The sequence below is a fragment of the Notechis scutatus genome, chromosome 7 (genome assembly GCF_049901735.1).
Source record: "Notechis scutatus isolate UNSWTSFEM ecotype Mainland chromosome 7, rNotScu1.2, whole genome shotgun sequence".
In the NCBI taxonomy this organism is placed as follows: Eukaryota; Metazoa; Chordata; class Lepidosauria; order Squamata; family Elapidae; genus Notechis; species Notechis scutatus.
Window position 1 is genome coordinate 19,345,299 of NC_142015.1, and position 27,538 is coordinate 19,372,836.

A 27,538-nucleotide genomic window follows, 5' to 3' on the forward strand; every position below is an offset into this window, starting at 1 on the left:
GTCTCGAGTCTGATCTTTTCCCGCGACAGAACAGAGATGACCAGGTGAGCTGTCTTTACCCAGGAATGCAAACTTGAAAGAAAATATGCCTGATAAGATTTGGCTGAATGAAAGGAAGGGGAAAAATTATGTAAATCTCTGTGAAGAGGGAGGAGGAAGAACTTCACAAATATATATACCCTGATTGTAAAATTAGCAAGACATCCATTCATACCTTAGTGATTGCTTTCTCGTGAAGAGAGATGTAATGGATAGTGAGTTCACATCAACCTGCCCCCCCTCTCTCTTTCTCTCTCCCTCCCTCCCTCCTCTGTCTCCAAAAAATGTGGGCTAGAATACTTAGCCTCCTGTTGCTCCTTCACCTCAACCTGAATAGGTAGACTTTGAAATCTACTACTGGAAGTAAATATCTCCTTCCGTTTCTATAGAGGGTGTGGCATGAACTACTTTATATGCTGTTGCCTTCCACAGAGACTCCAAAGCTTTGCCACTAGCAGCCTTACTACTAAGCGAACAGCTGGACTTTGAGTTCTACAACAACTGGAAATAAGAATTAAATCACTTGATCCAGGTAAAAACTATCTTCTTCTTCTTCTCCTCCTCCTCCTCCTCCTTTTCATTCTACTTTTCTTTCTCCTCCTTCTTCTTCTTCTCCTTCGCCAACTCTAACCCTCCTCCTCTTCTCCTCCTCCTCCTCCTTCTCTTTCACCAACTCTAACCTCCCCTCCTCCTCCTCCTCTTCTTATTCTTCTTTTCCTCCTCCTCCTTTTTTCTCCTTCTCCTCCTCCTCCTTTTCTTTCTCCTTCTCCTTTGCCAACTCTAACCGTCCTCCTAACTTTTGGAATTCATAAACAACTAAAGATTATATTAAAAATATATATATATATATATATATATATATATATATATATATATATATATATATATATATTATATATATATATATATAGTATAATATGTACACACAGGATTTTTGTTGAAACCATTCTATTTGTTTGTTTGTTTGTTTGTTCAATTTGTTCAATTTCTATAAATGTGGGAAAGGGTTTGGCAGTTGGCAGGGCAACATGTAAATAAAATAATAATAATAACCTTCTAAGCTGGTAACCTGAAAAGAGATAAACATTTATGCTAGTTTAAGCAAGTTCTGCTGTGATCTTTGACTTGAAGGTGAACATGGATTGAAAAAGTTAAATACAGTCCTTACCTCTGAAAGGGTGTGAAATGAGGTGATGCCACAGCATCGGACAAAAGAAGCCTATCCCTAAAATTTAATTTGCAATATTTCCCTGCAGATAAAGGAGACGTCAAGTAAATGACAGGATGGCATTCTAGCATGTATAGAGATATTTGAGCAGCCTTAAGAAAACCACAAAATAAATGCTGATCCCTACACCTCACTTCAAAGAACCCTGAGTGTGGTTCAAACTTTGCATTTACGGAAATGCTTAAATTGCTTGTTCAAGTTTTCAAATTTAGCTAAATAGTTAAAGCAACTAGGGAGGCATTTTAATATGCTACCACAACGTCTGAACTTTTTGAATCTTACATTCTTGACAAGTGGAAGTATATTTTGGGCTAAATTCTTTCTCATCCCCGTTAAACTTATTTTTTGATAAAGCAATGAGACTATTACTACGATTGAGGAAATCCTTTGACAGAGGTTTTTTTTAAACTTTGGAAATGCACATACAAGCCCAACTTGTAATAAAATTATTAAAATAGGAGGGTGTCTCATAAGATCTGACAGAAAGCATTTGAGAATATCCAGCAACATTATTAAGGCCTCAGCAGGCTTTAGTGATGGTCAGAGATAATCTATTTTTCTGCTAGTAAAGGAGAATAGGAAATCAAACCTTTCCATGTTGGAACCAAGCCTTTTTCTATAGAACAAAGTCCATTCTATAACCTTTTTTTCAGAATCAGTTCCAACATGGGCAGGTCTCATTTTCTTACTTTTAATAATAATGTTGCTGGATATTCTCAAATGCCAGAACTTATGAGACAACCCTATCTTACATTCAAAAATTATAGAACTGGGCATTGCCTTGGGAATTCATCTTTTTTTAAAAAAAAAAAATTAATATAATAATTCCATCTTCAATTGAACTGTGTGTCGTCCAGGTACAAATATCTTTGTAAAATAATAATCACAATTTACAACATTATTCATTACATTACTATTGATTCTATAATATTAAAATAATAATATTCAAGATACTAATCACAATATTTGCTTATCTCTCTTAATGTATCTTCTTTATTTCACGAATCTTTTGTTTCCCTGTTTATAACATCCATTTTTGTTATTTGACCATTGATAAAATAAATCCCATGCCATATAATATTCAGTTTGCTCTTTCTCCTTAATTGCAAGTGCTAATCTATTCATTTCTGCACATTTTAATATTTTCCTGATCACATTTTCATCTGTGGGTATCTCTTCACTTTTCCAGTTTTGTGCAAATACAATTCTAGCTGCTGTTAATATATGAATAATTAACTATGCATTTCCTTGGGAATTCACCTTGACGAAAGCTTACGTCACAGAAATATTGAGCTTGTTTTTTGAAAAACCAGAAATCCTACCTAGATTTCGTGCAGCTCTGGGGTTTAGATTGGGTAGTCTCCTTACTAGAAACATTTCCTAATGTAAGAGCCTCTTGTCCTCAATTCCCAAGCAATTATTTTGGGGAAAGAAAATCCAGAAGGATTTATTTCAAAATTAAAAGGGAAGTGCATCTAACTACAGCCCAAACAGAACCAGCAGAGTCAATACCACATGTTTTCTGAATAGTTTTTGTCCCAGAGCTGTAATTGCACTTAACAATGAACTTAAGGACCACCATCAGTGAGCTGTTGGACAATATTGCTTGGTCTGTTGTGTGGATGCTTGTGTGTTTTTAAGGGATGGGGAATTTTGGCGAGTGGGGTGTGTTTGGGGATTGTCATGTGTGCATGCGTGTTAGGTCTAGTCTCTGGGTGTTATGTGAATTTTGTTTTATGTGTATACTGTGTATATATGTACAATGACAATAAAGTATTATTATTATTATTTTTTAATTTTTATTGGTTTTTAAGACAAACATAGACAAACAAAACATAAAAACATCAAGCCATCTTCCATATATATATACATACAATGTGTCGGTTGGTTTACAAATTGTTTTGTGCTTCCATTTCGTAGTCTTCAATTATAATTACATTGTATATATTCTCATATTTTCAATCAAATATTAAATACATTAATATCATTGTTAATCAATCATTTGACTATACTTTTATTCATTCATGTTTTACTAAATAATCCATATTTTACTTAATTTGTTTTATGACAGTTCATATTATCATCTCAAATCTATCCTACAATCATTTTGTAGATATAATAAGAAAAGAATACATCTAGGCTTCCGGTTTGTCGGCTTCGCGAGCCGCAGGGATTCGCGATACTGCGCGATCCCTGCTGCGCTAGCCGTTTTTGGTGCTCCGATCCGGACGGGTTCGGAGCTAGGCTGCCCTGCAGGGGCGGCTGAAGATAGGGGGATCCAGAGAGGGGTTTGGGGTGTTGTAGACCCCCTCCCCAGCCGGCAGAACCCCCTTTTCCCAAGACGGTGCAGCGGCGGTCTGTAATGGCCGCCACAAAGAAGCCGGCAGCTGGGTAAGAATGCGTAGGAGGAAGAGGAGAAAGCCTTTTGAGAGTGAAAGTTTTCTTGGTTGACCCAGGACTCTAAGACATATTTAACACAATTCCTGGAAATTATGGCTTTTTGAATGATTCTTTCCAGAAGAGAAAAAAAGCGGCAATTTTGAGGTGCTGAAAGGAAAGTTTACTCTCCTTCCCTACGGAATCAACAAGTGGATACTGAGAAACCTGTCTTTTTCAGGTAAAAACCAGCTTTATGTGATAAGTGGGAAGGGAGAGGACAAAAAATATATTTATATTTTAAGATTTTGTTGGAGGTGATGCCTTAAGGATTTGAAGACTGAAATATATTCTAATAAGGCTTTAAGATACAGATTTGGACTTTCTTTTTTTTTTTTTTTTGATTGATACTACCCCAGGAAGAGAAAGTGAGAACTTTGTCTTGGCTTGGATTGATTGAGGACTTTGGGATTGTTCTATTTTTTTGAAATATCTTGGTTGGTGCAAGAAGAAAGAGGGGGAAAAAAAGAAAAGAAAAGATTTATAATGGCTTTTTTGCTGAGGAACTGAGAAAAGAATATGAGCAAACAAAAACAGATGGCAAAGATGGTGTGAAAGAAGCCTTCCTTTTTTTAGAAATGGCGCTTGCTAACTATCAACAAACACTACAACAGATGGAGGCAGAAGAAGAAGAAGAAGAAGAAGAAGAAGAAGAAGAAGAAGAAGAAGAAGAAGAAGAAGAAGAAGAAGAAGAAGAAGAAGAAGAAGAAGAAGAAGAAGAAGAAGAAGAAAGAAGAAGAAGAGAAGAAGCCATCTTTAATGAATTTCAAAATTTAACTAAGAAAGAAGGAAGAAAGAAAGAAAGGGAAATGAAGGACTTAAGATTTAAAAAAACACTCAAGAAAGAGAAAAATAAGGTGCAAAATCAATATAATGATAGTAAACAAAGAAAAAGGAACACAACAGAGAAGGGAAGCCAGTAAGGCAGAGGCTAGGAGAAGGGGGTAGAAAGGTCTGCTGGGGGAAGAAAGAAAGGGAAAAGGTGGAGAAAAGCCACAAAGTTTTGAAATTAGATGGGAAAAGAGGAATCTTTTTAGGGACAAAGGGTAAAGTACAATTTCTTTAAAAAGATTTTGCAAGGTACATAAGATGGTATTGTAGCATTTGTATCAGAAATAGAAAATTAAAATGGTTTAAGAGTTAATAAGAGATTAAAATGTTGAAATGTTTAGTAATGATTGATTTTAAAATTTAATAAAATATTAAAGGGAATGTTTAGAATATTGAGTTTTAATTAAAGAGTTTAACATGACTATGGTATTGATGTTATTATAAAATTATTATTGTAGCATTTGTCTTTGGAAAAGGCTATGGGAATGTTATAAGATTCAATATTTAGATCTATTATTTAACTATGTATTTAATCATTTTGGATTTGTTATTTTTCTTTTATTTAAAATAAAAAATTAGTAGATAGAATGTACCAAGCAGAATCAGATTGGGTATTAGGTGTTATTTTAAATGTTAATCTAATTAATTTAGGGGGAAGACAGAAAGGCATCATACTCCGATTAGTGATTTCAGGAGAAATTCTTTTTTTTTATTATAAGGAATGAGACAGAGGGATAATAAAGAATGGACAAAAGATACAAATATAATGACTCAAATTAAGATGGATTAAATAAGATAGAATTAAGAAGAGTGAAATGTGTGGAGAAGCTAATATAGAAGACATAGAATGGTAAATAAAATAGGTAATGACATGTAAGATGAGCATGAATATAATTGAAGTCCATGTAGAGAGAGGTACCTGGGGCCAAGTTACTTTCCTAAAAGATTTTTTATATGTTTGTGTATTGTGTGTTTATGTTTCTGGGAGAATTAATAAAACCTTGCAGAAATGTGCCTATTGTTTCTCTTATTCTTCTTTTATTTTTCTTATATGTACCCATTTCATGTATTCACAACTATGTATACACTTATACTTATTATCTTGTAAACAATTGGCAAATCAAATAAATAAATAAAATAAATAAATAAATAAATAAATAAAATATAGAATGAGAATAATGGTAATCAAGTCAGAAAGAAATAGATGAAATAATAATAGTGAAATTGAATAAGAGTAAAGAGAAGTAAAGAGAAATTGGATAAGAGGTATTTGTATGCTCATATGGAAATGGGTTAAAATAGAATTATATTGTATAAAATAAGGTTTTATTTGACTTGTAAAATTTACAATGGAAAAAGGTTTAAGTATGTAATGGTTAATGATGATTTGTTTGTCTTTAAAATTAATAAAATTTGTTTAAAAAAAAAAGAAAAGAAAAGAATACATCTTTATATATTTATTATTTTCTAAGAATCTACATATTTCATTACCATGTTTTATTGTCTAACCATTGATAGAATAGATCCCAAATTTTATAAAATTGTTTATCATCTTGTTCTCTGATTTCAAATGTCAATACTCATTTCAGCACATTCCAATATTTTCTTAATGATTTCCTCCTGTGATGGTATTTTCTCATTTTTCCAGTTTTTGGCAAATACAATCCTAGCCGCTGTTAATACATTTACAATCAATTATTTCAATTCTTTACTATATATTTCAGGTAAAATTCCCAGTAAAAATATATCTGGTTTCAAGTCTATATGCCTTTTTGTCATTTTTTCCAACCATGTGTGGATTTTAGTCCAATATTTTTTAGCATCCGCACAAGTCCATCACATATGGTAATATGAGCCAGGTGTCTGATGACATTTCCAACATTTTTCAGATTTGTTCTTGAACATTCTTGCTATTCTTGTTGGGGGAAAATGCCACCTGTAAAACATCTTATACAAATTTTCTTTATATGCTGTTGACATTGTCATTTTATAATTTTGAGACCACAATTTTTGCCATTTCTCTAAATTGATCCCATATCCAAAATTCTTCCCCCAAGCCATCATTGTTTCTTTAACTTGTTCTTCTTCTAGTTTAATTTCTAATAAATACCCATATAATTTTTTAATCACCTTTTCATCAGTACCTGTCAAAATCTTATCTAAATCAGTCAGTTTATCATAGAAACCTTCCATTTTAGAATCTTTATCATACCTTGAATGTATTTGCGCATATGAAAACCAATTCATCTTTATACCTTGTTCCTCTAGTTTTTGTATAGATTTGAGTTCACCCTTTTCATTCAATATTTCACCATATCTAACTGTTTGTTCCTTTTTGTATATTATAGGATAAGAAAATGCTTCAACAGTCGATAACCAGACTGGAATTTTCAAATAACATTGTCTTTTAATCTTCTCCCAGTTTAACCACAGAGACTCCCGTATATAATGTCTTCTAAAATACCCTTGTGTTTTAGTTCCTTTATACCATAGAAAAGCATGCCACCCCAACAACAGATCATGTCCTTCTAATGTCAACAATCTAGTATTTCTTAATGTTATCCATTCCTTAACCCACATCAAATTTGTAGCTTGGTAATACAACTCCCAATTAGGCAAACCAAATCCTCCTCTTATTCTGGCATCTTGCAAAAGTTTTAACTTTATTCTCGCTTTCTTACCTTGCCATATACATTTCAACACAATTTTATTTAAATCTTCAAAATAATCTTTTCCAAGCCTAATTGGAATTGTTTGGAACAAATATAAAATTCTGGGTAATATAAAATTCTGGATAGATCTAGTCTCTGGGTGTTATGTGAATTTTGTCATATGTGTATACTGTGTATATATGTACAATGACAATAAAGTATTATTATTATTATAAAAGGTAAATTATTACGTGATTGAACAAGGTGGTACATGTGGAAGGCAAGCTGTTCTCACTGTCGAGAAATTTCTCCTTAGTTCTAGATTGGATCTCCCTTTAACAAACTTCTTTTAGCCTTTTGTGTGAATGTTTCTGTGTTTTTTACTTAGCTTAGTGCTGATTGCTTTGGCTCTAACAACAAATATTGGAAGAGCTCTCTCTATGTCCAACCTTCCTCTTTACTTTCACCAAGAAATCATAAACTATGATTATTCTTTTTGGCCACTAGAGTGTGGTGTTTAATATGATGAAAGACGAACACCATATATTCTCAGAGATGGAATTTCTACTTGAAAAAATTGTTATGATCCTTAGAACCAAAAGTTTGAGAAAATTGAAAAATTATTGGAAAATCAATTTGATATGATTCATTTGGAATAAAAAAAAATAAAAGATAAAATAGAAATTAAAGATAAGGAAGATGGCCATTTTATAAATACATCTTACATTATAGAATAGAATAGAATAGAATAGAATAGAATAGAATAGAATAGAATAGAATAGAATAGAATAGAATAGAATAGAATAGAATAGAACATGGAAAGGATAGAATAGTGTTAAGTTTGGAGAATAATGGAGACCAGACATCTGACCAGTGACTTCAACTCTTTAATAACAGTAGATAGTACAGAACAGAGCAAGGCTATGGGCAGCAGTAACCCTTTTATAGGGTTGGCTGCTACCCTATTAACCAATAATAAGTGCATCAAGTTCAACTAATAACCAATAAGAAGTGTCCTAAATGTGGCCAATCAGGGGTTTGTTATGGACCAATCCTTGTTCGTTGTTTAAGGACCAATCAAGTGTGCAGGCTTTCAAAACCTGCTTTGCATTTGGCTTAGTTACTTTTATTGATTCACAACAAATAGAATAGAATAGAATAGAATAGAATAGAATAGAATAGAATAGAATAGAATAGAATAGAATAGAATAGAATAGAATAGAATAGAATAGAACATGGAAAGGATAGAATAGAATAGAATAGAATAGAATAGAATAGAATAGAATAGAATAGAATAGAACAGACCTTGGTGGTCTTGTAATCTAGTCCAACATCCCACCCAAGCAGGAGACCTATGCCATTTCTGACAGATGGCAGTCCAATCTCTTCTTGAAAGCCTCCTGTGATGAAGTTCCCACAACTTCCAAAGACAACTTCTGTTCCATTGGCCCTGCCAACCCTGCCCCTCCCCTCCCAGGAGTCCCCGAGTGGCCCATTTGGATGCCAGGTAAGTGCAGGGCCTGGGCGGAGGCTCGGAGAGGGTGAAAAACAGGCCTCCTGGAAGTTCCAGAAGGCCGGAAACGGGTCCGTTTCTGGCCTCCGAAGGGCCTCCGGAGTCCGGGTGAGGCCGTTTTCGCCCTCCCGGAGGCTCAAGAAAAGCCTTAGGAGCCTGGGGAGGCTGAAAACAACCCCACCCAGGGTGCAGGAGGCCAACTAGGCCACGCCCACCATGGCCACGCCCACCCAGCAACTGAGCAGAGAACTGGTTGCTGATATTTTTGAAGCCCACCCCTGTCTATGATGTTTATTCCCAGTTCTGCTAGGAGTCCATTTTAACTAACTATTTGTGCTTATAGACATTCTCCTTTGAGATGTGAAGTAGGTTTGGGTAACTTATTGAGGGGTTTGAGGAAAATATTTTTTCCCCATTTGCTATTTTTACTAGATCAACTTAGTTTCAGCTTGTCTATTAATTATCTAGCGGAGATGCTTACTGTCGGTCCATTGTGGATTCGTTAAAATAGATTTTGATATAAAACTTCCCAGAATAGTCTACTCATCTCTCTCCCGTTTTTCCCCTTTTCATTTTTTAAATTCAACTCACTCTTTTTTGTTGTTATTTTGCATTTCATTTTTTCTTAAAATATAAAAAAAATGTATAAAATAAACAGGGAGCAGATACCTTGTGCCATAATACAGAATAATATAAGAAAATCTCCCTTATTGTGTTCCTGAATTTAGGGATCTGGATATTTTATTTGTGCAAACCTAGAGAACCTTGAGATTTTTTTTCCAGCAGGCCCATGTTATCCTCTGCCTTTCACTTTTTAGTTCAAAAGAGCATTCAACATGTTCAGTTTGTTCATAGAAAGATTTACTTTAGCCTCAAACCATCATTGGCCTCAGTTTCTCTAGTATTTATGATACATAAATATTTAGCTTGAGTCAGTTTTCTGTTGTTTGATGTGTGTACAGGGAAAATATATGCCAACTATGGACATATTTTGGCTGCCTATTCTGGAAGTTTAAGAGAGGGCAGATTAGATTGGAGATGGCTGCCATGACCAGAAGCTTGTCTTTCTATGATACAGAGAGGGTTTCCTAAGGAATCAGTGATAAAATAGTAATATGTAGGGGAATTTAGCTCTGGCCTTGAAAAAGTGGCGGAAGACTATGGGACAGCAACCCTGCAAGCCAAAATGACTTTATCTACCAAATTATTTCTTTATACAATGTGGTTGGTACAAATACCCTGGAATATGCAAGCAGAGAATCAGAAATAAAACAATATTTCATGTGTACACATGAGTGTGTGTGTGTGTGTGTGTGTGTGTGTGTGTGTGTGTATAGAGGGGGGAGAGGGCAGGGGAGGGGGAGGAAGAAGGAGGGAGGGAGGGAGGGAGGGAGATGTGTTCATGTGCGGAAATAAAACAGCCTGAACTGTTAGAAAGATAATTTTCTCTAGCAAAACTGTATTCACAAGGATTAAGAGGAGGAGTTGGAGGAGGAGGAGGAATGGCAGTGGGGAAGAGTGGAGTAGTAAAATACAGGCTGAATAGTCAAGACCTTGTTGATGATCCAAACTCTGTCAAGGATCTTGGAGTTCTCATCTCTAATGACCTAAGTGCTAGAGCCCACTGTAACTACATAGCCAAAAAGGCATTAAGAGTTGTTAACCCAATCTTACGTAGCTTTTTCTCTGGTAATATTACACTACTATCTAAAGCATACAAAACATTTGCTAGACCAATACTCGAATACAGCTCATCGGTCTGGAACCCACATTACATATCTGATATTAGCACAGTTGAGAAAGTCCAGAAATATTTCACAAGAAGAGTTCTCCACTCCTCTACTCGTTGCAGAATACCTTATGCCACCAGACTCGAAATTCTAGACCTAGAAAACCTAGAACTACGCTGCCTTTGGTCCGATCTAAGTATAGCATATAAAACCATACATTGCAATGTCCTACCTGTCAATGAATACTTCAGTTTCAACCATAACAACACAAGAGCACACAATAGATACAAACTCAAGGTTAATCGCACCAAACTTGATTGCAGGAAATACGACTTCAGCAACAGAGTAGTCAATGTCTGGAATACTCTATCTGACTCTGTGGTTTTTTCCCAAAACCCCAAAAACTTTAACTTTAGACTGTCTACTATTGACCTCACCCCTTTCCTAAGAGGTCTGTAGGGGGTGTGCATAAGCGCACCAACATGCCTACAGTCCCTGTCCTATTGTTTCTTTTATTTTTATTTTATTCTTATATGTATCCATGTATTCATAACTATGCTTTTACTTATACCTATTATCTTGTAAGCAATTGACAAAAATAAATAAATAAAATGAATACTTGTTTGTGTGCCTTGTCTGGGGACTTGTATTATTGGATCCCCCTAAATTCAGTATATTTAAAAGAACCCAAGACTCAGAACGGATTTAAAAGAGGCCAGTAAAGGTCATGGATGGGCTGTTCAAATACTGTATTGATATGGGCTTCCAAAATTAGGGAGATTCTTGACCTGGTGTAGCTCATCTATAATTCCACATAGCAAATTAAAAGGAAGAAGAAAAGAAAAACATCTCAAACCGGTAGATGGTAATAAGATCAGAACTTCAAACCTGAAGGGGAAGAATTTATTCCAAAGAGAAACCAGTTATTCCAGTCTCTCTTCTTTCCAGAAGCTATTATTTCTTCATAAATAGTTGTATTGGGCTCACAATCTCAGTTGTCCTGGACTGTGTCCTGCATTCACACATTAATACTTCTCCGAATGATTCTAACAACAGGATATTCTTTTCTTCCGGAGGTGACTGGACAGGAATGGCAAATTTTAAGGGCCACGCTCTCCCAGGGAGTTTCTTTATATTGTTTGGTCTCTGGTGGTCAGTGAAATACTCACTGAAACATGTTAGCAGGACACCAAAGAAGAATAACCATGTCCAGAGGAACTTCAAACACGTGGAGATCATCGAAGGGGCAGTCAAAGTTGTCTTTACATTAGTAGGTAAGATTCAGAATTCAACAACTGATTTAAGGCGTTTGAGGGTAGCTGCTTATCACTCTCCTTGATTTGAGTTTGTGCCTTTTCTTCTATCCATCATTGGGTGTTGGCAATCATGTTGGTGATTTTATTGTTATAAACAGTCACATGAAAAAGTGCTGCTGAGTTTTGTCCAAACCAGTCCCTTAGATTTTAAAGCCATGATGTTCTTCATTTGAAAGATTAAGTGAAGTATGCCATATTATTCCAGGTGTTGCATCACATGTCTGAAATAGATAATAATAATTGCTTTTTATGGTTTTGATGAGTTCCCTTGGCATTCCCAGGCAGCTTATCACCTCCTCCTTTCTGATTTTGTCAACCCAGTTTATACGTAACAGCCATCTGTAAATCCACATTTCAAATCCTTCTAGAAAGGATGTGCCTTTTAAGCAAACCAATTGCCTACATCAGGGGTCCCCAACCACCAGTCCGCGGATCGGTCCCAGTCCGCGGAACAACTCCTACCGGGCCGCTGGCTTGCTAGGCGCCGCCATCTTTTTTTGATGAAAAAGTGCTTCCGGTGAGCTTTTCCGGGTAGAAAGCTCACCGGAAGCACGTTTTCATCAAAAAGATGGCGGCGCCCAGCTGATGCCGGTACCGGGTCGCAAGCGCCAAAAAGGTTGGGGATCACTAGCCTACATCACAGGTTTCCCCCTTTGGCAACTTTCAGACTTGTGGTCTTCAACCCTCAGAATTCTGGCTGAGGGTTTCTGGGAGTTGAGGTCCATAAGTCTTAGAGTTGCCAAAGTTGGAGACCCCTTGACCCACATCAAAGAAATCTGGAAGGTAAATGAGATTATTTGCATAATTCACCACAGCGCAAAATCAACCATCCTAATCCAACACTCTTCAAATTTGGTGGAACTGTATCTCGTGGAATTTCACAACCAAGGAGGTCAAGCTGTGTAGGATTTATTTCTAATGAGATATTAAACGTACCACTAAACAGAAATTAAATAAGACATGTACAAAGGAAGTGGGCTTTTGCCATATGCAGTTTTGATCCCCAGTTGAATTAATGTTATAAATTCTGCTATTTAATTCTTTGGCAACAATCAAACAATTGTTTTAATGAATATATCTAACCAATTAAGCAGCCAAATTATATCCTTAACTGCACCGTTTTTTCAAGATCCACTTAGATTTATCATCTGAAATAGACTTGGAGTTATTTGCTGCAATTTATGAGTTTTGCCCTTTTTCCTCCCCTGGTCATTACTGTTGCTTTTTAAAATTATTTCGTGTCAATATTTTAGATTTTAAAAGAAAACGTATTGAGCATATAGATGGCAAGGCTTGCTTTCTTCTTTAGCTGAAGATGGGGTATAAAGTTTTGCAGTCAAACGGAAGCAGTTAGAAAGAACAGGTTGAAACCTGGGGTGTCACTGGAAAAGCATTCTCAAATCATGGGAAAATTACAGCAGTTCCTGCTACATACTCACAGCGCTACTTTAGTTTTGCTGGTGGTATTTACAGGGTGCTTTAAAAAATGTCCAGGTTAGTGCCAACAAAGGTGATAGAAGCTCTACCTGTTTTGGATGTGTGTCACACCTCGAATTTTTTTTTAACTCTACCCTGCGACATCTATGGAGATTCTCCATCATCCAAGTCATGATTGTCCCAAAGGTGCTTTTTCTAGAGGCAAGTGAACTTTCTGGTTTTTCTTTGAAGGCATTTTGCTTCTCATCCAAGAAGTTTCTTCAGAATGAGAAGCGAAATGTTTTCAAAGAAAAACCAGAAAGGCCAATTGCCTCTTGAAAGAGCACCTTTGGGGTACACCCTGTGACACTGCTGGGCTCTACCCTGTTTCTTTCCCTTTGGATGAACCTTCCCTAACAGATCTATTCAACTTTGGTCTCTGTTGAACAGGGATTCTTGCTGAGCAGTTTGTCCCCGATGGACCCCACCTCTATCTCTACAGCGGACAACCACGAAGTTGGGTGAAGTTGATGAACTGGCAACATTCCACCATGTATTTATTCTTTTTGATCTCTGGAGCAGTGGATATAATCACCTATTCCACGACCTTATTGCCTCTTGGGCTGGATCGCTTCATGCTGGGTATTGCAGTCTTTGTGGAAGGTAGGCATAAATTGAGAGACAGTAAGTGCAGGTAGTCCTCAACTTACAATAGCTCCTTTAGTGACTGTTTTGAGTTACAATGGCAATGGGGGAAAAAGTGACTTATGACTGCTTCTCATACCCCTGTCAGAATCTGATTCTGAGGGGGAGGCCGAGCAGCTGACAGGGAGTGGGAGTGTGGCTCCGTTGGCTGTGGAAGAAACTGGGGAAGGGCACAATCTGGCAGGGCAGAGCAGGGAAAAGGTAGAGCAAGGGAGAGGGAGTTCAGAGGAAGACCCAGGCCTACCCTCTCTTCATCCTAGGGCACACAGGGAGGAACGGAGAAGGGAGCAACGTAAGTTGCGTGGCTTATGGTGAAGGAAAGGGCCCTGATTCCCTTCAATAGCTGCAGCTGGAAACACAGTGTTTAAAAAGGGAGTTTGCGCACAGCAACTTGTTGGAATCAAATTGTGTATTATCTTAAAGACTGTTCTTGGGAGAATATTTTCTCCAGTCGAAGGTAACTGGACATTGGGGGCAAAGTTGGAGGTATTAAAGGGACTTTTCTTACTTATGTGACTGTGTTGCCTTTGTGCCACACCCCGGGGTCATCACACCGCTTTTCAACTTGCAATCTTTGTAGCATCCCTACGTTCATGTGATCAAAATTCAGATGCTTGGCAACTGATATTGAAGGAAATCAAATTATGGAAAGAACGTCAAGCACATTGTCTCTAGATTGTGTTTCTGGCCTCTTGTTGAGTACAGGTAGTTCTAAATTTATAATCATTCATTTAGGAACCACTTGAAGTTATAACCACAAGGAAAAAAATGACTACAGCTGACCCTCACTCTTATGACCAGAATAACAGAACAGATTAACAGAGTTGGAAGGGACCTTGTAGGTCATCTAACCCAACCTCCTGCCCAAGCAGGAGACCCTACACCATTCCTGACAGGTGGCAGTCCAGTCTCTTCTTGAAAGCTTCCAGTGATGAAGCCCCTACAACTTCCGAAGGCAAATTTTGTTCCATGGGTTGATGGTTCTCCCTGTCAGAAAATTCCTCCTTATTTCCAGGTTGAATCTCTCCTTGTTCAATTTCCATCCTTTATTTCTTATCTGGCCTTCAGGCGCTTTGAAAAACAGGTTGACCCCCCCCCCCCCCCTCCTTTCTGTGGCAGCCCCTCAAATATTGGAAGACTGCTATCCTTCATCCCATCTTCATTGGGGAAGACAGATTTACTTAACAACTATGCTACTCACTTATCAGCTGCAACGGTTCACTTAACAACTGTTGGCAAGAAAGGTCATAAAATGCAGCCTAACTCATTTAACAAATGTTTCACAGAAATGTTGGACTCAATTGTGGCCATAAATCAAGGATTATCTATACATGGGAAGCATCTTTGTCAGGCATTTGGGAAGTTCTAGCTACCATTTTTGTTGCGCTCAAGGATCAATGTTTACGAGAGTTTCCCACCACTTGGAAATCATTTGTGTCTATATGTTTGCTCCTTAAAGAAGCCTTTCTAAGAATCTCACAAAGCAAGAGTCTCAAGTAAAACCTTCACCCTGACTGCTGCATAACTATCCGGTTCTCTCAGCTTAGATGTCTCCCTTCTCTCTGATTATAGCAATAACCATAGTATTTAGGTTCATGTACTGCCCCATAATGCTTTACCACACTCTCTGGGCACTTTGGAACGTCAGCATCACAATCAGGGTCCTCATTTTATTGACTCCGAAAGAGTAGAAGGCTAAGTCAACCTTGAGCTCCATCAGAATCGAATTCCAGCCTGTGGGCAGAGTTTCCCCGCAATACTGCATTCTAACTAACTGACTAACTAACTGGTTATTGAGGGGACTCCATCACTGGAGGTTTTAAAGAAAAGATTGGACAACCATTTGTCTGAAATGGTATAGGACAGAGTTCCCCAACATTTCTGGCTTGGCATACCAACATGGGGTGTGAGTGATTTACACAAGCAGTGGATGGTTTGTGCACAGCTCCAATTCTGCGAGCGGTGTGCACACACACTGCCACTCATACAAATGGAGCATGCACGCACATGCTCGCCCAACTGCTCACTCAAGTGAGGATACGTGTGCATGTATGATCCATGGCCCCATTGCAAACCCCTCATGGGCCCATTTGTGGGCTGAGCTTACAGATTGGGGACCCTTTGTATAGGATCTCCTGCTCGAGCAAGGAGTTGGACTAGAAGACCTCCAAGGTCTGCCACAAAGAAGAGGGAGTCAAGCTATTCTCCAAAGCACCAGAAGGCAGGACAAGAAGCTATGGATGAAAAGTAATCTAGAAGAGAAGCAACCTAGAACTAAGGAGAAATTTCCTGACAGTTAGAACAATTCACCAGTGGAACAACTTGCCTCCGGAAGTTATAAAGGCTCCAACACTGGAGGTTTTTAAGAAGAGATTGGACAACCATTTGTCTGAAATGGTATATGGTTTCCGGCCTAAGCAGCGGGTTGGATTAGAGGACTTCCAAAGTCCCTTCCAACTCAAAGTTCTGTTCTGGTTCCTATTTCTATTCCTATTCCTTTCTATTCTATTTCTCTTCCAGCTCTGTTATTCAGAATTCTGTATGTTGATCCAATTGCTCTATTTTGCTTGTTAAATCTTTTTTTGTTTGCTTTACTTCCAGTTTCTGCCTATGTTCTGCCTATGTTACAGGTTAATGCGTTTTCATTATTCTTATGGTTTTATTTGGTAGTTAGCTTCATGGAGTAGTGGCTCAAGACACAAGGCATTCCTTCTGTTTTTTTTTCTTTTTTCTTTTGCCCCAGGGAAGGGATTAAACTGGTGCTTTACACAGTACTCTTCCAAAACACTTCCTCAAAATGTATTTCCTTTACTAGTGAGTCTTCCATTATTCTACTTTATTGTAAGGATGCTGCAGGATTGGCTTTCAAAATCCTCTTGAAGTCCCTGTGAGCTTATCTGGTTATTGGTGATGCTGATGGATGCAACCAATGTTGGTTTTGGTTATCCATCTTATCCATCCTTCTGGAACCTCCATCTGAATGTCATTATGAGTTTAAATAAAGCAGGGAAAGCAGGAAAGCTGAAGATGGGGGAAACATGTTTATACATAAAAGGCAGGATGCTCAGACACCTCATCATGCAAGGAAATTGCACTCGATCCATAAGAACTGCACTGTATCTAGCAGATAGCTGAAACCAGGGCTGCAATTTACCTGGTTAGGCTTTTAACATTCACCACTAAAAACGTGACTTGTCAATTCAAACACCACACCGATCCCATTAATCTCTGGGGCAGAAGATGCCATGCCTCTGGTGGAGACTGACTCTGAGGAAGAGGAGGAACAGCCAACAGGGAGTGGAAGTGTGACTCCAGAGGTGATGGAGGAGGCTGGGGAAGGGCAGAGGCTGGCTGAGCAATCAGAGGAGGACCCAGGCCCATCCCCTATCCATCCTAGGGCACGCAGGGAGGAGAGGATCAGGGTAAAATGTGGTTTACTCGGGAGGAGAGGGCCATGATCCTCTTCATGGGTTGCAGGTGTGAGATCTGCATAAAAGGTTGGACCTGCGTGCTAACTGACGCTGGAGACAAATTAGTGTTGTATTCCTAAAGAAGGTTTATCTTGGTTGGCATTCTTCCAACAGACTATATCTGGTTATCTTCCTGAAGTTGGCAATTATCTATCCTGGTCTGTCGAGGAACTTTATGCGGTTTGTTGCAGTTTGTTTTTGTTTTTTGCTTCGTTATGAGCTCTTTGAATTTGAACTGTGTTTCTTGCCTTTGAAATGTTGTTTTGAAAATAGTTTACTCCTCCGCTGTGAACAATTAAAGTAGTGAAGCCAAGTTGAAGGCATTAAAGGACTTTTATTTACGTTTTGGTTTTTGTTATATTTCTGAGATACTCTGGGTCATCCCAGAAGATCAGAAACCATGTGCGTTTACTTTGGGAAGCCAAGACTTTCTTAAGCATCTATAAAACTGTTTCAAACTTTAATTGTGATTTTTTTACCCATCCATCACTGAAGATTGGGCGCAAGCAAGGGGAATGGGTTGTAAGGACCAGAATGCCATCACTGAAGCTACTGATGATGGTTTGATGCAAGACACACACAGTTCTTCTTACAAGACTTCTACATATTGCAACCCTCAATACTGGAACAATGACCGGGAGAAGCCAAGAACTGGCGGAAACCCTGAATATGTAGATCAGGGGTGTCCAACCTTGGCAACTTTAAGACTTGTGGACTTCAACTCCCAGAGTTCCTCAGCCAGCTTTGCTGGCTGAGGAACTCTGGGAGTTGAAGTCCACAAGTCTTAAAGTTGCCACGGTTGGACACCCCTGATGTAGATGGACTAGCTTCTTTAGCCCATCCTGTCCAAAGACGGGTAGGCCTCACAAATTTCCCATGTCTCTTGGGCAGGAGGGCAGCATGCATCACTTGTGGGGGATGCCCTTATATTCAGACCCAAAATTTGACCAGGCCTTGCCATTGATACAACTGAGGTACACTAACCAACAAGTCATTCTATCTGTAGTCGAAGGCATTTTATACTTGTTGCCAGGTATTAGTACTTCTGTAACCCTGGAAAGGGACCCTTACAAAGCACTACCAGCCAGGCCAGCTGGATGAAGGTTTTTTTAAGGAGTAATACTCCTCCCCTTTGTCCTGACTTGTGACAGGCAGAGCCTGGCTTCGCAAATGTTGGGCTCAGGATGATGGGTTTAACACACACACACATGCACATACACACAAATATACTGACTGTCTGGCTAGCTGGCTGGCTGGCTGGCTGGCTGGCTGGCTGAATGAATGAATGAATGAATGAATGAATGAATGAATGAATGATTTCTAGTGAGCGCCACATATAGGCCCTGAATTAGTAGTTTAGCTTCTCCTGACCTTGGGATCAAGGTCCACAAGAATGATGAAGAAATGGAGAACTGAAGACCCAGAGCCAACAACGGCAGCAGGACAAAGAATTTCATGAGAAGGGACAAAGGAAAAATGAAAGAACATTATTTCTTTGAAAATCAAGATTGTTCAAAGTAAAAGGAAGAAATATAAAGTTGGTTTATTTGATCAAGACTGCAATAGAAATGTCACCTCTGCTAACACTTAATGAACTTTTGCTGACATCAGGTCTGAAATGTTGAGGTTTTTATGGATTTGTTTATAGGTGGCATTTGAGATATGAGAAAAAGAGACCATTTGTTTTATTTTAAGAGAAGGTCCAACCAAAATGATTATACTTGTAATAAGGGGGAAAGTCTTTTCTTTTTATATATCACACTCTTATTTTCTTCCTTTTCCAATTTTTCTTCTGGACGTTTTAGTTTCTCTTTCTATTCTCCTTTATGTGTATTAATTTTTTTATTGGGGATTGTAATCTTTAGTGAAATTACTATTTAAAAATATTAAGGTATAAAGACTTTTCTTGAAAACGATTGTAGCTTTGAACAACTTCTGCATTTTAATAGGCTTCCTCTTCCAATATCATGTCAGCCAACGGCCAATGCTTGATCAACACATCCATGTCATGCTCCTGACGGCCATCTATGCTGGTGTTGCTACCTGCGTTATACAAGTCTTTGTGCGTGACAATATGATTTTGGACTTATTTTCAGCCTGCCTGGCCCTCTTGCAAGGAACCTGGTTTTGGCAGGTGGGTTATCTTTTCTGTTTTCTTATTAAATTAGTTTTGCTATTGGCCAAGAAGCTAAGGTTCCAGAAAACTGAATCTACTATATAAATCTACTATATAAGGTGTGGGGCAGCTTAGAACCGATCTGAAGAGGAATGGCCATGTCCTCAAACAAGTATCAAATGACCACCTGGAGTGCAGCAATTGATGGTTACTGACCAAAAAGTTGAGAGTTAGCATCTTGGTGAACATGGACAAGCTGTAATGCATTGGTGCCAATGACATAAATTATGGTTGTGGCTTTTATCCAGTGGTGGGATTCAAAATTTTTACCGGTTCTGTGGGTGTGGCTTGGTGGACGTGGCAGGGGAAGGATACTGCAAAATCTCTATTCCCACACCTGGGAAGGTTACTGCAAAATCCCATTCCCTCCCCACCCCACTAACCTGCTTTCCAGCTCCATTCTCCTGTGCAGGGCAACCAAAGAAGACCCAGCCAATCAACTGGGACTCAGGAGGCAGAGAAGAGATGGGGGCGGGGCCAGTCAGAGATGGGATTTGCAGGTTCTCCAAACTACTCAAAATTTCCACTACTGCTTCTCCAGAACTGTTCAGAACCTGCTACCACCTCTGCTTTTATCTCTCTATCTCTTAATTGTTAACATATTATATACAGGTTAGAGATGTATTCAGCAGGTTCTGCCCAGTTTTGGAGAACCGGTAGCAGACATTTTGAGTAGTTCAAAGAACCGGCAAATCCCACCTCTGACTGGAGATCTAACAGTATCCTTCCCCTGCCATGCCCACCAAGCCATGCCCATAGAACCAGTAGTAAAAAAAAATTGAATCCCAGCAACAATGCAGGTATATACATATACAGCCAATATGAACTGATTGAGCATCGAGGATTAGCTAATTCAGAGTTCCAAAGGAGTAATATAATCATAGTTCCATTTAAACACTGCCTCACTGGCCTCACATCTTGTTATTAGAGTATCACAAGAACTTGGACATTGTTGGAAAGGAGAAGTGTGGGGTAAAAGAAACATATAGTTAAATAAGGTGTATGTCATGCCTCTAGTGGAGACTGACTCCGAGGGAGAGGAGGAACAGCTGACAGGGAGTGGAAGGGGGGCTCCGGAGGTTGCGGAAGAGGCTGGGGAATGGGCAGAGGCCGGCTGAGCAGTCAGAGGAGGACCCAGGCCCATCCCCTCTCCATCCTAGGGCACGCAGGGAGGAGAGGATAAGGGAGAGACGTGGTCTACTGGGGAGGAGAGGGCCTTGATCCTCTTCATGGGCTGCAAGTGAGACAAGTGAATAAGAGTTTGGACCTGCATACTGGCAAACGCTGGAAACAAAGCGTGTAAATATCTCTAGTTTATAGTTCCTCTCTGAGTTTGGAGTCCTTCCCAGTGTGTGTTATCTGTGGACATCCTCCAGCCCTTATCTTGCCTGGTTTGTGTTACTTTTTTCCTTCTTCGTGTAACTGTTTGCATGGGAGGTTTTTTTTTGTCTTCCGTCAAATATATTTGGAGAATGGAAGCAAATTGAAGGAATAAAAGGGGCTTCACCTGTTTTCTGTGACTGTGTTTGTTTTGTGTCCCACCCTGGGTCATCACAGTGTAAATGAATTATTTTTATGCTGGACAGCTTCTAAAATGAATGTTTGCCATTCAAGCATTACCCAAACACTTTGCCTCTTGACATGCCTGTCAATTGCATAGATCATGAATGCACTTTTTTTGAAAAATTCCAGATAGGTTTTGTGTTATATCCACCATGGGGAGGACCAGAATGGGATCTGAATGACCACAGAAACGTAATGTTCGTCACCATGTGCTTTTGCTGGCATTTTGCCCTTGCAATCCTCATTACGGCAGTGAATTATACCCTGGTCTATTGGTAAGTATTCTGGAATAATACGTTCCTGACAAACATTATGTCTTTGAATGAAGGGTATGCAGAGATTTCCAAAGGAATAAAAGAACATGTGAAATAATATAAGAAACGTTGCTTCCTCTGGTAGTTGTCCAGAGACAGCATGGTGTCTCAATACATCAAGTTATTGAGATCATCTTGTAGAGACCCAGGAACAAGTTGTTGAGACCAAGAAACCAGATGCAAACACTTATTATGCTAACCCATGGTTTTCGTAATTCTTGGTTACTGAATAAATCAAGGGTTTCAGCCAGGCTCCTTCAACATTCTCAGCCAAAGCCATACTCTGTAGAACAGGGTGTCCAACTTTAGCAACCTTAAGACTTGTGGACCAATTCCCAGAATTGGGGACTTCAACTCCCAGAATCAATTTCCATGGCTGGCTGGGGAAGTCTGGGAGTTGAAGTTCACAAGTCTTAAAGCTGCCATGGTTGGACAGCCCTGCTGTATAGAGTGTGATGTGAAATGTGAGTCAACCAGCTGAGACCCACTGGTTCACCACATTGCTTGTTGGACTATTACTTATGTGAGCATGTAACACGGCAAAGTTCAAAATACTTTTGACCACCTTAGAGATAGAAAGCTGCAGGTGCTTGGAGATGCTTTTGCAAAATTCCTACCGGTACTTTTGAGCAGGATTTGACTTATGAAGCCAGTTTTCCTATAAGGAAACCTCTTTCCACTCCTTCAATGGGAACCATTTGAAATCAGACAAGGTTTCCTCAGAGTCTGAGAAGTTCAATAAGAGGATATTTCCTTCCAGAACGTACCTACTCAGTTCTTATGTTTCCAGAATCCAATAAGGGGTGGGTGGACTCCTGAGGAAGATGGAGGGGGCAGGAGGATTGGGGCCTGTGCCCTTGCTGTGTTGGGGAGGTGCTATTCTCTGTGCTCACAGAGAATAGACTGGATTGCCATCTGTCAGAAATGGTGTAGAGCAGGGGTCCCCAAACTTGGCAACTTTAAGACTTGTGGATGTCAACTTCCAGAATTCTCCAGCCAGCTATTTTGGGAGTTGAAGTCCACAAGTCTTAAAGTTGCCAAGTTTGGGGACCTCTGGTATAGGGTCTCCTGCTTGGGCAGGGTCTGTGTGGACTAGATGACCTACAAGGTCCCTTCCAACTCTGTTAATCTGTTAAGAATTCCATTAGGCAACTCCAGAACTTCCTTCAAAGTGGATTTCTCAAATGTCAGGTATAACATATGAATGGGGGAACCTATTTATTAAGGGCCACATTCTTTCCAGGAGAAACTATGGGTGATGACTCCCATAGCAGTGGGGACTTGAATGAGAAATGAGTGGGCCTTCCTTTCTCTCTCTCTCTCTCTCTCTCTCTCTCTCTTTCTCTGCTAGAGTTCTCTTACTTCTTTTCTTCCTGTTACTTCCCTTTCTGATATACCCTTTCCCCTCTTCTTACTCACACAATGGGGAGGAGAACAGTGTCTCATTCTTGAAGGACAATTACCCTGGTCCTTTCTAAAAGGTTTTTGAAAGTTGAAAGCTTCTCCCAGTTTCCTACCCCCAAAATGACCTCATAAGTAATCAGCCGAACAGAACCATCTTGGAACTAATTAGAATGATTTCTTATCATTTTCCACAGCTACTTCCACAATTATAAAAGGAGCAACACACAAATTACAATTGGACTTGGCATAAGGAAGCAAAAGAATGCACATGCTCCCCTCATAAATGAATCAGATGAAGAATAAGGCAGATGGATCGTTCAGTTGCTTTTATTCATATTTGGAAATGTGAAAATGAAATAATCTTAATATTGCAAAGATTAATTGCACCTGGAAAAATCAAAACAATGTTGTCTAAGAAGACCAAGTAGCTGCACTTCCTTTACATTATCATATCAGATCTTCTGGCTTGCCTTATCTATAATCCCTGGAAACCGAATTGATAATGCTTCTAATTGCCACATGTTCAACCTTGGTGCTCTTTTTATGAAGCCAACCATGTTTTGTCAACAGTGAATAAAATCATTTAATTTTGCACTATTACTCAAAGAAGTCACAAAATTTAATTGGGATTTGCTTGCTGTAAGACTTTTAAACTATCTCATCTTCAGTTATATACAGAATGTCCAACTTTATGATGAATATGCCTTCTAATTTTGCACTATCTGGACATTTGGTCTGTAGATGCTATTTCAAGTGATTGAACTTTGACTGTAAGGGCATAACTGATTACCAAATCTTGATGATGCTGACCAATGTCTCCAAATGGTAAGAAATTCAAAATTGGTGAAAGGAGGTTTTAGGCATTTCCTAATATATGCATTTATTTACCAACCTATAAGGTAGTTGAGAAAACTAGGGGGCCTAGACATTTCAACAGCCAACCTCACAAGCAGCGGTCACCAACTGGTGGTCCACGAAAATTTTTCGTGGTCCGTAGAAAAATTGAATTTTGAATTTTTTTATATTGCACTAAATCAAGGGTCCTCAAACTATGCCCTGTGGGCCAGATACATGCTGTCATGCCCCTGTCAGAGTCTGAATCTGAGGAGTAAGCCAGACAGTTGACAGGGAATGGGAGTGTGGCTGGGGAAGAGCAAAGTCCAGCTGGGCAGAGCAGGTAAGAGATAGAACAAGGGAGAGGGAGTTCAGAGGAAGAACTAGACCCACCCCACTTTTCATCCTAGGGCACGCAGGGAGGAATGGAGAAGAGAACAACATGGGTTGCATGGCTTACGGGGGAGAAAAGGGCCCTGAGTCCCTTCATTAGCCACAGCTGGGAAGACAGTTGATAAGAAAGGCAGGCTACCTGTGGCAGGCTGCTGGGAGCAAACGTGACTTTATCCTGTGTTGTCATGGCTTATCTGTGTTCCTGGCATCTTCCCAACCATGTGAGTTTTGCGGTGCCTTCAAGTCTGAAATTCTTGCTCCTGCCCTGCCAAACTAATTACCTCAGTTTGGCTTGATTGAAAGTTACAGTTTGTGTTGACTATGTTTTGGACTTAATTTTCTCCAGTCAAAGGCTGTTCCTGGGAGAGTTTTTCTTCAGCCAGAAGGTAACCTGGACATTGAGGGCAAAGTTGGAGATAATAAATGGACTCTTATTGCTTATCTGACTGTGTTGCCTTTGTGCCACACCCCGGGTCATCACACATGCAGTGAACGTTTGTGTTGCTGCAGAGAGTCTCCCACTTTTGTGCAGGTCAGAGGGGACCAGAAATTCCGACTTGGGGTCTGCTTCAGCCTCCTGATGTGGGGCTTTGGGCGAAGGCTGGAGGGAAGTGCCGCTGGTGGCGAAGAGCCGGTAGGGCCTTGTTCCTGTGGGGACTGCATCATGGTCTGGATCTGGCTGACCATCTCAGTCCGCTGAGCCTCCAGGCACCAGTACCTGGCCTTGGACTCCCGCAGGTCTTCCCTCTGCTTGGAAAGCCTACGTTCGTGGTCCTCAGTGAGGTGCTTCTGCTAAGCCTCCTTCTTGGTCAGATCCATTTGAACTGAGCCGGCTATTTTGCCAACTCTTTCTCCTGGTGGCTGCTTAGCTCCAACAACTGCTTCCTGTTGAGGCCCTAAGGAGCTCGGGCAGGCAGGCGAGGAGTTGCTGGGAGGGGAGGACCGAGTAGAAGCCGGCGAGGCGCCCCATGACATGACTGAAATTAAGTTGGCCATGCCCACCCAGTCATATGACCACCTAACCACGCCCACCCAGCCGTCATTAGGCAGATCGTGTTAGTGGTCCGCGGGAGTTAAAATTATGATTTTAGTGACCCCTGAGATCCGAAAGGTTAGTGACCTCTGTTCTAGAGATAAGCAGCTTCTAAGACACAAGTGAAGTATTACATCAGTTCCAGAAAAGCAGGCAGAGCAACTATGGAACAGCAGTGCTGTCAGCTGGTGCTCCATTCAAAATCCAAGAAAGAAATACTTAGACTCCATTAATTAGAGAAAATATATATTTTACTGGAAATCAAGTGGTAGCATCAAAGAAATTCTGAATCTGAGAAAATGAGCACGTAAATCACATATACAAAGTGATGGCAACGTTCCCACCCACAATAATTCAAACTGTCCATCCAATTAAAGGTTGTATGTAACGTCATGTGGGCATCATCAGGTGGTGATGTGGCATCTGTCCATTGACCTTGACATATTTTGATAAAGAGGTGCGCTTGCGCATAGCATAAGAGAGAAGCATAAACAAGAAACTTCCCCCCCACAACTTATACAGTTTATTCTCTGAAACCTCCAGCTCGCTTCCCATAACTATTCCACCCCTCCCCTCCATTACTTATGACAGCCGAAAGATGCAAAGCAAAGGAAAGAAATCTTGAAGGCTGACAAGTGCAAAGTGTTAAGATTCAGACTGCAGCCTAACCAATTCCCATCTTGTAAACATGGGAGCTCTTTATTGCTGCCATCTTCTTGATGGCAAAGACAAAATGAAATGGAGATGAAGAACAAATGGAAATCCAGGGGTCTGACAGTTAAGCCAGCCGTATGGCACAATCCTGTGAAACCATCAACTATCACGAAACACTTCTCAAGTGCACCTGCCAATCTCCCATGTTTTGCACCTTCCAAATCAAGTGGGGATTTCTTTCAGAAAATGAGCAGACTTTTGTTGCTGTTGCTCTGTTTCAGAATGCCGGTGCTGTAATTATTATATTTTTATTTTGCTATACTCAAGAGTGTCACTGACATTATAATATTTTGCATTCTGTAAGATCACATTCTAAAGCTTTTGATTTCAGTATTCTAACATTCCAAAACCAGAAACTGCACCTATTGTTCTCCAAGGCATAGAATAAATCAATCCAAGTTTAAAATGATAATATGACATCCTTGGTTATTTCATGCAGTTAGTTAATTAAGTTTGCTTTGTAGTAAAACAGAGTAAATAGGCCTGAATAGTCATCTCATAGAACGGGTGGGACTACGGGCCACGCCAGTGGTCTTTTAACTGGCCGCCGATTGGGCCGGTTGGGCGGCGGGCGGATCCGGGGTACGGGTGGGCGCGGGCGGCCAACCTCAACGCAGGGGAGACCGCTGCGCCGAGGCGGGAGGCGCGGGGCCCGCTGGCCGTGGACGCGGGCGCGGTGACACGGGCGGGGCGGGTGGGGCGGGCGCCGGGAGCCTGCGGTCTGCCTGCCTTGCCGCGCCTTCCATGCCAGGGGGGGGGGGCGGACGTGCGCCTCTCCATCCTGGGCGAGCGGCGGCGGGCGGCGCTCAGCCTTGGGCGGTTCTCCGTTCGGCGTGCGGTGGTTCTGCGTCGGGCTCGCGGTGTTGGTCCCCCCTTTTGCGGGGGGTGCGGCTCAGGGCTGCCTTGCCTTCCAGGGGGGGGGGGGGGGGAATGGTCTTGCGTGGGCTGGGGAGCTGTTGCGGCTGCTCGGGGGGATCTGGGGTGCCCGCCCAAGGCCTAGATTCTGTGTACGGGTGTGTGTAGTGACGCTCGGAGCCCCCTCGTTCTCCCGTTGTTTTGTCCTTGTATTCTGTCTCCCGGACGTGGATTTCCCCCCCCTTGTGGACTGGGCCCGTTCCCCGTTTCGGAGCCTGTGACCACCGTCGGGTTCCCCCCGACCTTTTAAAGCTCCACGCCCAGCCCAGCAAGAAGGTTTGGGATAGGGAAAAATCAGGACTTATAGAAAGACTTCTGTTTATTATACTGTTATGCCTTTTTATGGTTGTTCTCCCCGTCTGCAATTAAAGCCCCCTTGTCATAGAAATTTGCTTCATGTTATGGTTCTGTTAGTTATTTGTAATTCCAATTTTCCATGAGAACAGGAAGAGAAATGTCTAGAATTCTCTCTCTCTCTCTCTCTTTCTCTCTCTCTCTCTCTCTCTCTCTCTCTCACTCACACACACACACACACACACACACACACCCCAATCAGTACTTATAGTACTGACAACTGAATCTCATTTCCATATAGGCATTTAACCCTGGTGATTTTCTTCTCCTACAAATATTTATCTAATCAATATGAGTAATTAAACTTAGATCTTGGCGCTTTACAAATGGAATTATTTTTATCTCCTTAATCATCAGTTGGTTACTCCACTTTCCTGTTGTCAAGCAATGAATAATAGAATAAAGTGATGCAGAACAATCTACGTGTATCTGTCTATCTTTCTGTTTTAGGTCTGATCCACAATTATCACCCTCTGAAAAACAAAATCATTCTCTCCTCCTTT

General features: G+C 40.3%; 1 protein-coding gene across 2 annotated transcripts; it reads left to right on the forward strand.

Annotated features, from left to right (window-relative positions):
* The first annotated feature begins 462 nt into the window (after positions 1 to 462).
* On the forward strand, positions 463 to 24,460 carry TMEM45B (transmembrane protein 45B). 2 transcript variants are annotated; one of them, XM_087970088.1, is made up of 6 exons: positions 463 to 571; positions 11,505 to 11,702; positions 13,611 to 13,823; positions 19,285 to 19,469; positions 21,204 to 21,349; positions 22,987 to 24,460. In XM_087970088.1, exons 2-6 carry the CDS (start codon positions 11,519 to 11,521, stop codon positions 23,093 to 23,095), a joined length of 837 nt encoding a protein of 278 aa, XP_087826214.1. In that variant the 5' UTR covers positions 463 to 571; positions 11,505 to 11,518; the 3' UTR covers positions 23,096 to 24,460. The 2 variants fall into 2 exon arrangements, with proteins under 2 accessions (XP_087826214.1, XP_087826213.1); XM_087970087.1 differs by having other exon boundaries at positions 469 to 578; positions 11,510 to 11,702; positions 22,987 to 23,225.
* Positions 24,461 to 27,538: the final 3,078 nt, after the last annotated feature.

What these genes read in the sequence shown, in the direction of transcription:
- TMEM45B (XM_087970088.1), top strand. Translation starts at nt 11,519, where the DNA reads ATGGCAAATTTTAAGGGCCACGCTCTCCCAGGGAGTTTCTTTATATTG. An exon ending in AGTTGTCTTTACATTAGTAG is followed by an intron (nt 11,703 to 13,610) that starts GTAAGATTCAGA and finishes TCTGTTGAACAG; the next exon opens with GGATTCTTGCTGAGCAGTTT. An exon ending in AAGGAACCTGGTTTTGGCAG is followed by an intron (nt 19,470 to 21,203) that starts GTGGGTTATCTT and finishes GAAAAATTCCAG; the next exon opens with ATAGGTTTTGTGTTATATCC.